Raw genomic sequence first — 10096 nt, forward strand, 5'->3', positions numbered from 1 at the left:
CTCTCTCTAGAGCCTTAGCTGAGAGCTCAGGCCACCACCAGAAACCCCTCTACTACTCGCCTCTCGGAAACCCTAGCATCATGTACGGCGGCGGTGAGTTCACACACACAAATCCTACCTAAACCTGCATTCTCTACATTTCTCCGTCTCTATATATCTTCAATTTCAGCTTCAATTCTGTTTTACGGGCTTCGCTTTTTGCAGATGAGGTATCGGCCATCGTAATCGACCTCGGCTCCCACACTTGCAAGGCTGGCTACGCCGGAGAAGATGCGCCCAAGGCTGTTTTTCCATCTGTAAGTGCGTTTTCGATGCGTTGTTTTTGCTCTCAAACTGTTGAATTTAGCATTGTTGAAGATTTAGGGTTACGGAGATAGTGTTTTTGCTTGGCATAATTATTTTGCAGCCACATTTAGTGTGATGTTGTTGCGAAGATTTCGAAACTAGGCTTTGTTGTTTGATATGACTGAGAGTAGTATAAGCAGTGCTCGCAGAACATGTGTTGGGATAATTTGGAGCCTGTTTCGTTGATTAAGTAGTTGACTTTTATCAGTTTGTTAGTCGTATAAGATGAAATTATAAACATTCGATGACAGTTAGTTACAGCAGGATATGCAACCTGTAAATAATTTCCATATTATCATGCCAGAGTATCAATAATGAGATGTATTCTTCCCCGACTTGTAGTTGTTCTGCTCCGAGTTCCAACAATGAGAGATATATAATAATTCTTTTCAGTTACACTAGTCAACACCAGATGAGTGGTTTTCACCTCTAGAGTTGATAAACAAGATTACGAAAGTGTAGGCGGACAAAGAGAAACACGGAAGAATTATAGCCCCCTTTAAACTGTGTTGCTAACTCTTGATGAAAGAATAAAATTATAATGCAAGATGAGCTTTTAGGATTTTGAATGATGTTCATTTTCCTATATGTTATGGTTGTCAGGAAAGAGCAGCATTCATTGTTCCCAGATATGGTTGTTCTGCTCGTACACCATCCTTGCTTCCACTATTGAATTTTTTAGATCGTCTAAAGTCCAATGTGTACGATGTTTATAATCTGTTAGTTGATTGTTATTACTAGTTGATATGTAGAATTAAACTTAAACTGATGGTGTATGTTTCTTTGTTAAGGTTGTTGGGTCAATTGATCAAATGGAAGTTGACGAAACTGACAACTCTGGATCTGCTGATCCAAAAAGTGATTCTGAAAAAGCTAAGGGAAAACGGAAGCTATATGTGGGATCTCAGGCTTTAGGATATCGTCGGGATCATATGGAGGTTAGTTTTTGAATAAGATTTTCTCATTGGAGTACAAATCAGATATTTTACTATGAGACTTTGAGTATGTACTGCTTTTCTATCAGGTGCTGTCCCCCATAAAGGATGGAGTTGTTGTTGACTGGGATGCTGTGGAGGGTATATGGGACCATGCTTTCAGGTAAGTGCTGTTGTCTCGTGTTTATAATGTTGATTAATAATTTGATATAAATCTGCTAGGCTTATGTCCCTCATGTAACAGATTTTTGTAATATTTTACTACGTGTCTTGAAAATCCGTCTTGAAAGTCCGTATTTCAACGTTTTCATATAATGGGAAGTTTCACCCATATTCCCAGGTTATTTGTCAATCTAGCCTAATTTCTAATATATTATCATATACCTAAGTGCTGGCCATTCTTTTCAGGGACTGCCTATTGGTTGATCCCAAAGAGCATCCAATGCTACTTGCAGAGCCATCTTTTAACTCCCAGCAACAAAGAGAAAGGTGATCTTTTATCATTAGCTTACAATTGTGAATATCAATTCCATTCAAAAACCTCATGTAAATTAACTTTGCATTCTTTTATGACAATATGTTTCTATCCTGATACTTCTATGCCTTTCAAAGTTCACTTGATAGTTTTTCTTCTTCAAGTGTTTGCACAGTTAGCTTTTAAGACGGACAATTTTCTTGAACAAAGAAAGTAATCTTAGTAACAAACGAAATTTCAAAATTGTTCTGTTCTTTTTCTGAGGTTCTATTCCATTATTAGTGCACTCCTGGACTCTGGAATTCTGTAATGATGACCAAATGAAATAAATATTTCTTATTGTGTTTTATGAATTTATGATGCCTTCATCAGCTTATTATGTTTAAAGTACTATAGTTGCACACCTTAATTTTCTTTTATTTCAACTTGTAGTAATTATGCCAACTTATAATTGTTTTTATATTCTTTGTTGTTTTAAGTTATGGCTATGTGTTCCTTGATTGCTTGCACTTTGTTCAAATTTTTATGTTTCAGTTTTTGTATATTTGGATTAATTTTTTTTTTTTGTGCCGAATGATTGAGTTTTGTTATGTACTTACAGGACGGCAGAGCTCATGTTTGAAAAATACAAAGTTCCTGCTTTATTCATGGCTAAGAATGCTGTATGCCCCTTGACTTCTCATCCCCTTGATTCCAACTTGCAAAGCATGAATGACTTGCACAATCTGTTATATTTCTTGCTTTTTGTGCTTGCTAGTGACTGGAAGGTTTTATGATGCTAGGTTCTCACATCATTTGCATCTGGCCGAGCTACATCATTGGTAGTTGACAGGTAATGATGTACTCTCCACCTACATATAACTACATCGTTCTTAACAATTTCCTTGTGCTTAGATAAGTAATCGGGCATGTTCATCCTGTGACTGGTTTTTGTTTTTATTTATTTTTGGTTTATATAAGCCATGCTTATATAATATGGAACATCAATACTATGGTTGTTTGCTTCCATTTTGACACATATACTTCAGCTTTACCCTTTAGTTGTAGATTAGTTCATAATCTGTCCTGATGTTTCCCGTATTATAACTTTTATCTCTTTTTGATGAAATTATGTTTCTTTTTTGAAAAGTATACCTTAAATTTTAATGTTCATTATTGCGGAACTCAAAACTAATGTATGTTATTACCATAATGATAAATTTTTGTAGTGGCGGAGGATCAACTACTGTTGCTCCAGTTCATGATGGTTATGTTCTCCAAAAGGTATCTCATGTTTAACCAAGAGAATTAGTGATGTAAAAGAATGATTCATGCTATGTTTATGTATGCCAACGTCAGCTTTTGACACTTGTTTTCTCTTCACAGGCTGTGTCATCCTCTCCTATTGGAGGAGAATTTCTTACTGATTGTTTGACGAAAAGTTTGGAAAGTAAAGGAATGACAGTGAGTGACTACCTAAATTTTGTTTTGAAAGAGAATTATAATCTTGAAGTTGCATAGATTTTTATGTATATTGTCTTATTTATTACTTAGATCAAACCAAGATACTCTTTCAAGAGGAAGGAAACACGACCTGGAGAGTTTCAGGTATTTCTTTTTGGTTCATTAGTAGTTAAATTTAGTAGCAAGGTTGTCAGAATTTGAGTTCTCAGTCTTTGTAACTTGTATGCATTTCAACTGTACTGATGTATGTACAATAATTGCAGGAAAGTCTAAATTATATTATAAATAGTAGTTGCAGGGAAGTGTAAAAAAAGGCATGATTAATAACAGTTACAAGAAAATGTACATGTAGTGTTAAGGCCACATAATTCTCACATGGAAGTATAGCGAACTAGTTGATGGTCACAAGTATATAAAGGGCAAACAAATAGTTATAGCTAGCCCGGAAAAGAAAAATACAGTGGTTTGAAATCTCTGTAAAAGAGACCAAGTAATTTGGTTTTGCCGAGTAATTTGGTTTCAAGAACATAATTGCCTTGGAGAATGACACTGTAACTTGGACAATGTTCTTCTGATTCAATTCTAATTGTAACTGGCATTCCCTTACAAGTGCCTTGAGAAGTTAGAGTAAATCAAATTTAGGGACCATCAGCATGCTTCCAGTCTCAAATTTAGATTGCTTTATTGCTTCATTTGATTGTTTTGACATGTTATATATTTCAATGTTGTAGGTTGTAGATGTTGATTTTCCTAACACCACAGAGAGCTACAAGCTCTATTCCAAGGTTTGTGATTGACCAGAATACTTTTTATTAAGATTTCATGTTATTTTTCATTTATTTGGAATGATCTCTTTTGGCAGAGGATAATTGCTAGTGATATCAAGGAATGTGTGTGCAGAGCGCCAGACAGTTCATACGACGGTTTGTTATTCTTCTAATCTCTCATAACTCGCAGTGGTTTTGGACTATTTCAATTGGCTTATGTTTGTTATTTATGTTACTGGGCTTCTCCCTTAACAAAATATGTTCTGTTTCAGAAAGCTCATATTCAAACATTCCGATGACCCCTTATGAGCTTCCTGATGGCCAGTGAGTCTTATTCTTCTTTATGATCTTTTTAAATTCTTGAGGTTGTTGTCATTATCACTCCCAAGAGGTCAATCTACACTAGAAAGTCGACATATTAGTTGCATACGCCCATAAAGTATAAAAGAGTATAGATGATCTTTGAGAGTGTTTATGATAAATTAACAATTCCCTTTACTTGTTAATGGGTTGCAATTTTCCTGTTCTAATATAGCTTTATTCATTAGGTGGTGACACCCCTATAGCACATAGATTATACTATAGTTTGATCTTCTTTCTTATGTACTGTTTACATATTCATGACACAGGACAATTGAAATTGGATCTGATAGATTCAAGATACCTGATGTACTGTTTAATCCATCCTTAGCACAGGTAGATGTTAATTTTTTTTCCCCTTAATAATGCTGTTATCTTGTCATGTTGCTTTTGTTGGTGGTTTTGGTGGCTGTTAGATTTCAATAGTTTGTAGACCTGCTTATTTAGGTTTTTTCTTTTTTCGTCAGACGATTCCTGGTATGGAGAATTTTGCAGAGATTGCTCCTTCTCTTCGTGGTTTACCCCAAATGGTAAGTGGATACTTCTGCCGAGTTGTTTCTTTACTTGTCCCTTTTTTGTCTTTCGCTTTTCTTATCCACCTCTTTTTTGTTTATCTCATGGTTAACATATCTTTTTTGTTTTGTCCAGGTTATAGACAGCATTAACAAGTGTGATGTGGACATCCGTCGAGAATTATTTAGCAGTATACTGGTAAAAGTGCATGAAATTACATTTTCCCCTACTATCAACTAAACTTAATACCATAAATCAACATCTGGATGAAACAAAATATCTTTTGGTTGGAATTACCAATTGTTGCAATTTTCTATGGGAAACCTGCAGACCTCCTGACTTGGTATCTTAACAAAAGTAAATGGGTTTCATCAATATATCTCAAAGTTTCCCTCATTGACATGCTTCAGAGTTCAGTCAATGATCTGGATTCTTCTTTCATTTTGGTTGTACAGCTTGCTGGTGGCACAGCATCGATGCAACAATTAAAGGAACGCCTTGAGAAAGACTTGGTGGAGGTATAGCTGCAGTGGACTTTTGTCTTTTTCTGCACCATTGTTTAATTGTTGAATTCAAATTCCATTTAGCATTTGTTTAAATGATCTAGAGGTAACAGCTTCATGATCCGAGATCCTGAGTGAGATGTGAGTACTGCATGATTTTGTGGTTTTATAATTGCAAAGAACCATGATGTTCTCTTGGGAAGCAACCTTTCTCCTTTTACTAACCAAATGGAGGATCACATAATCATTGCATGATAACTTTGTTTTGATTCAAATTGCCACTCGTCTAAGGTGTGAAATGACGAACGAGTGTTGTAGTTAAACTCACTGCAAATTGTCGAGTAATAATTAATATTCTCAAGTATTCATCAAGATGTCATTATTTTATCTTCAGGAGTCTCCCCATGCTGCTAGAGTTAAAGTATTGGCAAGTGGAAATGCAACAGAAAGGCGATTCAGGTAACATGCATTGTTTCTGGTCCTCCCTCCTCATTATCTGTTCTGTCACACAAGAATCTATACAGTCTGGGATCTGGCAGTGAGTCTTTTAACTATTGAACGAGCCGAGCCACCAATCATCAATCACCAATTGCCCCTTTATTACTGCAAAAGAAAGCTAATGGAACCTGGTTATAGTGAAATTATTCTAGGCTACCATGATGGCTCTTTGTGAAGTTGGTCTGGTTGTCACAGTAGCTTAAGTTGAACTCTTCTACATATCATGTTGAATACAAAACATTTGTTTTCTGGGTAAAGTCATCAATCTGTTCAAGATATTGACTGGATCTTCCAACCAGGAATCCTTGTTATGCAGCCTTGCTTTTAATTCGAGCAGGTTCTCTTCCACTGACTTCATGTTGTTTAATTTTGCAGTGTTTGGATTGGTGGCAGCATATTGGCTTCTCTTGGTTCATTCCAGCAAATGTGGTTCTCCAAGGCTGAGTAAGTTCCATGAAGTTTAGTTTCTTTAGTGCTATTGTAGTTTAATGCACAGGATTTATGTTAGAGAACAATTAAGAATTCAAGCAGATTGTTCGGCTTGTATTGATTTTTGAGTTCTTGTGATGACGATTGACAGGTACGAGGAGCATGGGGCTTCCTATGTACAAAGAAAGTGCCCTTGATTTGTTGTTGGGAACTACTGCAAGTAGAAAAGGTTTGAGCAAGTTCCCTTCTTACTTTCAGAGTTCGTATTCATATTATACAAATTATAAACATAAATTTACTTTGCGACTTTCAGGTTGGTTGTGCTCCATTAAAAGGACATTTTCCAAAAGTGTAAAAGCCTTGAGCCTGTGTCCAGTTATAGATGGAGAGTGCTTAAATTTTTTATTAACCGACTCTGATATACCGTAGCATATATTAACTTGTTGATTAGGGATTATTGTGGTGCTTATTATTTAACTAGATTTAAATACCGACTCTTACTGCTCCCACCAGGTTGTTTTCTACTTTTCATGTAACTCTCATCAGGTGTTAGTGTCTGGATTATTTTCCATGTTTAGAATCCCTCGACTCTCCCGTTGTTGTCTATCTTGAGTTTGAATGTTAGCAGTTGTTTAGAATGATAATGTGTAATGACTGGTAGAGCTTAAATAAACCAAATGTGATCAAATCCTACAATGAGGAGAGTAACTGATAAGGGATGACAAGATCTTAGAGCAAATTTTAACCTTCACGATACGAATGTTTAAAATGGGAGCTATTGAGCTCCGAAAGAAGATAGGTCATGTCGTCATACACATTTCCTAAGCTAGATGTATGGGGACCGAAGGCGACACTAGAATAGAAGAGTCAGGTCTCCATCAAAGTAGGAAACTAAGCACGCTGGCAAACAAAGGACAAGCTCCCCTACCTGCATTAGGCCATTAGCTTACTACACCTTCTCGAGAGTTCATATCTGATCAATTTAGCTATACCACCCACAATGGTACCAGCTGCATAACTGAAAACAATGCCAATTCGATTCCCCATGTGATATCAAAAACCCCATCCAAGTTAACAAACCATCCCACTGGAGGAGCTTTCCAAATCATACCTTGGAACCTTCTGTTTACAAGAGAAAAGCTTGCAATTGAGCTAAAGCGCGAGAACTGACTGCAGCCACTGATGTAGATTTCTCATGCCAAGGTCTATTGTTCTTCCAAACGCCCCAGAGTTAGAACTTAAAAACAACAAACTACCACACCTAGCTGGAGTTAATTCCTCCAGACAATGCATGAGCCATATTCCAATAGAGAATGATAAGAAGATTGACAAGAAGAAGATCCAGGCATGAAGAAAGAACTGCAGGTGAAGTCACAGTGCCTAGTGCCTGCTAATGCAAAGAGATGTTTCAACCAAAGACTAGCAACATAAACATCCTTGATCCACATGTATGAATCTAGAATGCAATGCAAGGCTGCTACAGAGCGTAAGACACTATTACAAGCTCTGCAGATGTGAATTTTAGATTCACCTTCTATAACAGCATGATTTCTTCTAAAATTAGAATGTGAAGATAGTCAAGTCGAACTAAGGCATACTATTAAGACCGTTCCATTCACCAACAGCACAAATGTGAAGATAGGCAAAATCATCATCAACATTATATCCAAAACCGTTCCATGTACTAATCAAAATCAAGAATATGGTTCGAGAAAACATTCAAAACAAAGACACCATACATTGTGTTTCTCAGTTGTTCATGTTGCATCAACATTTGTTGAGGATTTGTTCAGAAGGAATCTCAAGCGTAGCTCCGGCATGGTCCTTATCCGGCTTCACTTCTGCAAACCAAACCATTTCAATCTAACATCAGTTCTGTTTTTAACAAACAAACACAAAAAAGCAACATAATTTGAGAGATTATTAGAGTTCAAGTTACCGTAGCCGCCGCGGGAGTTGAGCTTGGCCTGGACGATCATGGTGGAGATGAAGCTGGACGCCTCGCGTGCCTCACCCAGGAGTCTTTGGATCTCCGCCTCTGACGTCACGCCCCTATTCTCTTCGAATTTCTGGCGGACCTCCGCCGCCGAGCCCTTCAGCATCACCGTGTCTCCGGCGAACGATTTCCTAGTCGCTCTCAGCAGCGATCTGTAGGCGCTCACTGCTTCTGCTGCTCTCGCCATCTCTAAACTTCTCGCAATTCTAGCCGTCGTGTTTCAATATTTTTTCTTTTCTCAAGCGACTGCTATAAGCTTCAAAACGACGGCGTTAGAGAGTATTTTTTACGAGAACTAAAATATCGAACAGAAATTTTATTAATACGTCCCTTGATTACTAGATACACATGTTATACTTAATACACCATTTATTAACTTTATTATTTTAACATTTTACTAGATACACATACTCAAATTTTTTAAAATACCCTCATTTAAAATATACAACTTATTCACTAAATACACAACTCATTCATTAAATACATATATTTTCTAGATCTGCTACTTAATTTATTACAAAAAAATTCATATTAGTGAGATCTCTTGCGTCATCAGGGCACCGATTTTGCTTGAGATCTCTCTCATTGAGTTAGATCAATGGCAAGCAAAGTAAAAGAATATATATATAATTATATATAGCACCATCCTAAGTTCTAGTTTGGTGTTCAAACGTAAATGCTTAGGGGTTGAGAAACACCTATAATCAAACAACATATAATCTAAATTTTCTATCAAATCAATTTTGATCAAAGATAGAGAAGTCATACCTCATTTAGGGGTTGAGAAATACCACTGGAATTTATTACGTTGTCTTTAGTTTTGTTTGAAACTATGGTTGTCGCTAGCTATTTCTGATTAGGCTTGGTATCTTCACATACGTTGTTCTCGTAGAGAAGAATAATAGTCTTAAGCGGGATATTTTATTATTATTTTAACTATGTTTCTTTACTTTTGATATAAAAGTCTCTTTTGGTAATTTTATATACCTACAAAGTCTTATCTAATTTGTATAAAAAAGTGATGTGTATCTAACATTTAGGCATGTGTTAATAAAATTTCTCATCACAGAAATATCAATGTTTGAGAAAAAAGAAATTCCGATGGAAAATTGTATATTTGACAAAAAATAAACTAAATATAAAATATTAGAAAGATACAAAAATTAATATGAGTACAATATTGTATAGTATTTATGGTTTGAAGTCGACATTTGTTCAGTCCTTGTGGTTTTACTTTAATCTGAATGGTTCTTAAAGTCATGATTTTTCATCTAAATAGTCATTTCGTCAATTTTTTCTCTTAGAATACTGACGTGGTCGTTAAAGGCGGGGAGGAAAAGTGATCGGGGACGCTATTGGAGTCCGCTCGAGTGGAGGCGTACTGTGGTCGGCGCCAGAAGGTGACGAACGGAGGGACGTCTGCACTTTTAAGGCCCATGCGAACTTCCGCCTATGATCGGGCCTATATATATATATTTATATAAAGGGAGGATGTGAAGTGGATGTCCGCACTCGGCTTAAAGTGCGGACGTCCGTCCGTTCTCCACCCTCCGGCGCCGGCGACGGCTCGCCTCCACCATAGAACTTCAGCAGCGTCCCCGACCACTTTCCCTCCCCAGCGAGTCCGTTTTTTTCCAATTTTCCGGCGAGATCGACTTTGTTTGAAGTTTTGGGTGATCTCGCCGGAAAACTAGAAAAGAATGGACTCGCCGGGGAGGGAAAGTGGTTGGGGACATTGCTGGAGTCTTCTGGGGTGGAGGGGCGCCGTCGCCGGCACCGGAGGTGGAGAACGGACGGACGTTCGCACTTTAAGCCGAGTGCGAACGTCCGCT

The 10096-nt window shown here is 37.1% G+C and overlaps 2 protein-coding genes across 3 annotated transcripts; one reads left to right on the forward strand and one right to left on the reverse strand.

The window, feature by feature from the left end:
* On the forward strand, positions 1–6904 carry LOC101295403 (actin-related protein 4-like). The gene is made up of 21 exons (XM_004294131.1): positions 1–93; positions 205–296; positions 1137–1283; positions 1370–1443; positions 1689–1769; positions 2357–2417; positions 2538–2587; positions 2964–3018; positions 3121–3198; positions 3289–3342; positions 3930–3983; positions 4061–4121; positions 4238–4289; positions 4595–4661; positions 4793–4855; positions 4974–5036; positions 5294–5356; positions 5736–5800; positions 6215–6283; positions 6420–6497; positions 6582–6904. The coding sequence occupies exons 1-20, from the start codon at positions 81–83 to the stop codon at positions 6463–6465; spliced, it is 1308 nt and encodes a 435-aa protein (XP_004294179.1). The 5' UTR covers positions 1–80; the 3' UTR covers positions 6466–6497; positions 6582–6904.
* Positions 6905–7479: 575 nt separating this feature from the next.
* Positions 7480–8480, reverse strand: LOC101295694 (mitochondrial zinc maintenance protein 1, mitochondrial-like). Of its 2 annotated transcripts, XM_004294133.1 has the most exons (3): positions 8208–8480; positions 8008–8109; positions 7480–7655 (listed from the first exon to the last, which is right to left on the reverse strand). In XM_004294133.1, exons 1-2 carry the CDS (start codon positions 8449–8451, stop codon positions 8036–8038), a joined length of 318 nt encoding a protein of 105 aa, XP_004294181.1. In that variant the 5' UTR covers positions 8452–8480; the 3' UTR covers positions 7480–7655; positions 8008–8035. The 2 variants fall into 2 exon arrangements, with proteins under 2 accessions (XP_004294181.1, XP_004294180.1); XM_004294132.1 differs by lacking the exon at positions 7480–7655 and having other exon boundaries at positions 7832–8109.
* Between the last annotated feature and the right edge of the window lie 1616 nt (positions 8481–10096).

Source organism: Fragaria vesca, linkage group LG3 (assembly GCF_000184155.1).
Source record: "Fragaria vesca subsp. vesca linkage group LG3, FraVesHawaii_1.0, whole genome shotgun sequence".
In the NCBI taxonomy this organism is placed as follows: Eukaryota; Viridiplantae; Streptophyta; class Magnoliopsida; order Rosales; family Rosaceae; genus Fragaria; species Fragaria vesca.

What these genes read in the sequence shown, in the direction of transcription:
- LOC101295403 (XM_004294131.1), top strand. An exon ending in ATCGTCGGGATCATATGGAG is followed by an intron (nt 1,284 to 1,369) that starts GTTAGTTTTTGA and finishes CTTTTCTATCAG; the next exon opens with GTGCTGTCCCCCATAAAGGA. An exon ending in GCAACAGAAAGGCGATTCAG is followed by an intron (nt 5,801 to 6,214) that starts GTAACATGCATT and finishes TTAATTTTGCAG; the next exon opens with TGTTTGGATTGGTGGCAGCA.
- LOC101295694 (XM_004294133.1), bottom strand. Translation starts at nt 8,451, where the DNA reads ATGGCGAGAGCAGCAGAAGCAGTGAGCGCCTACAGATCGCTGCTGAGA. An exon ending in CAACTCCCGCGGCGGCTACG is followed by an intron (nt 8,110 to 8,207) that starts GTAACTTGAACT and finishes TTTGGTTTGCAG; the next exon opens with AAGTGAAGCCGGATAAGGAC.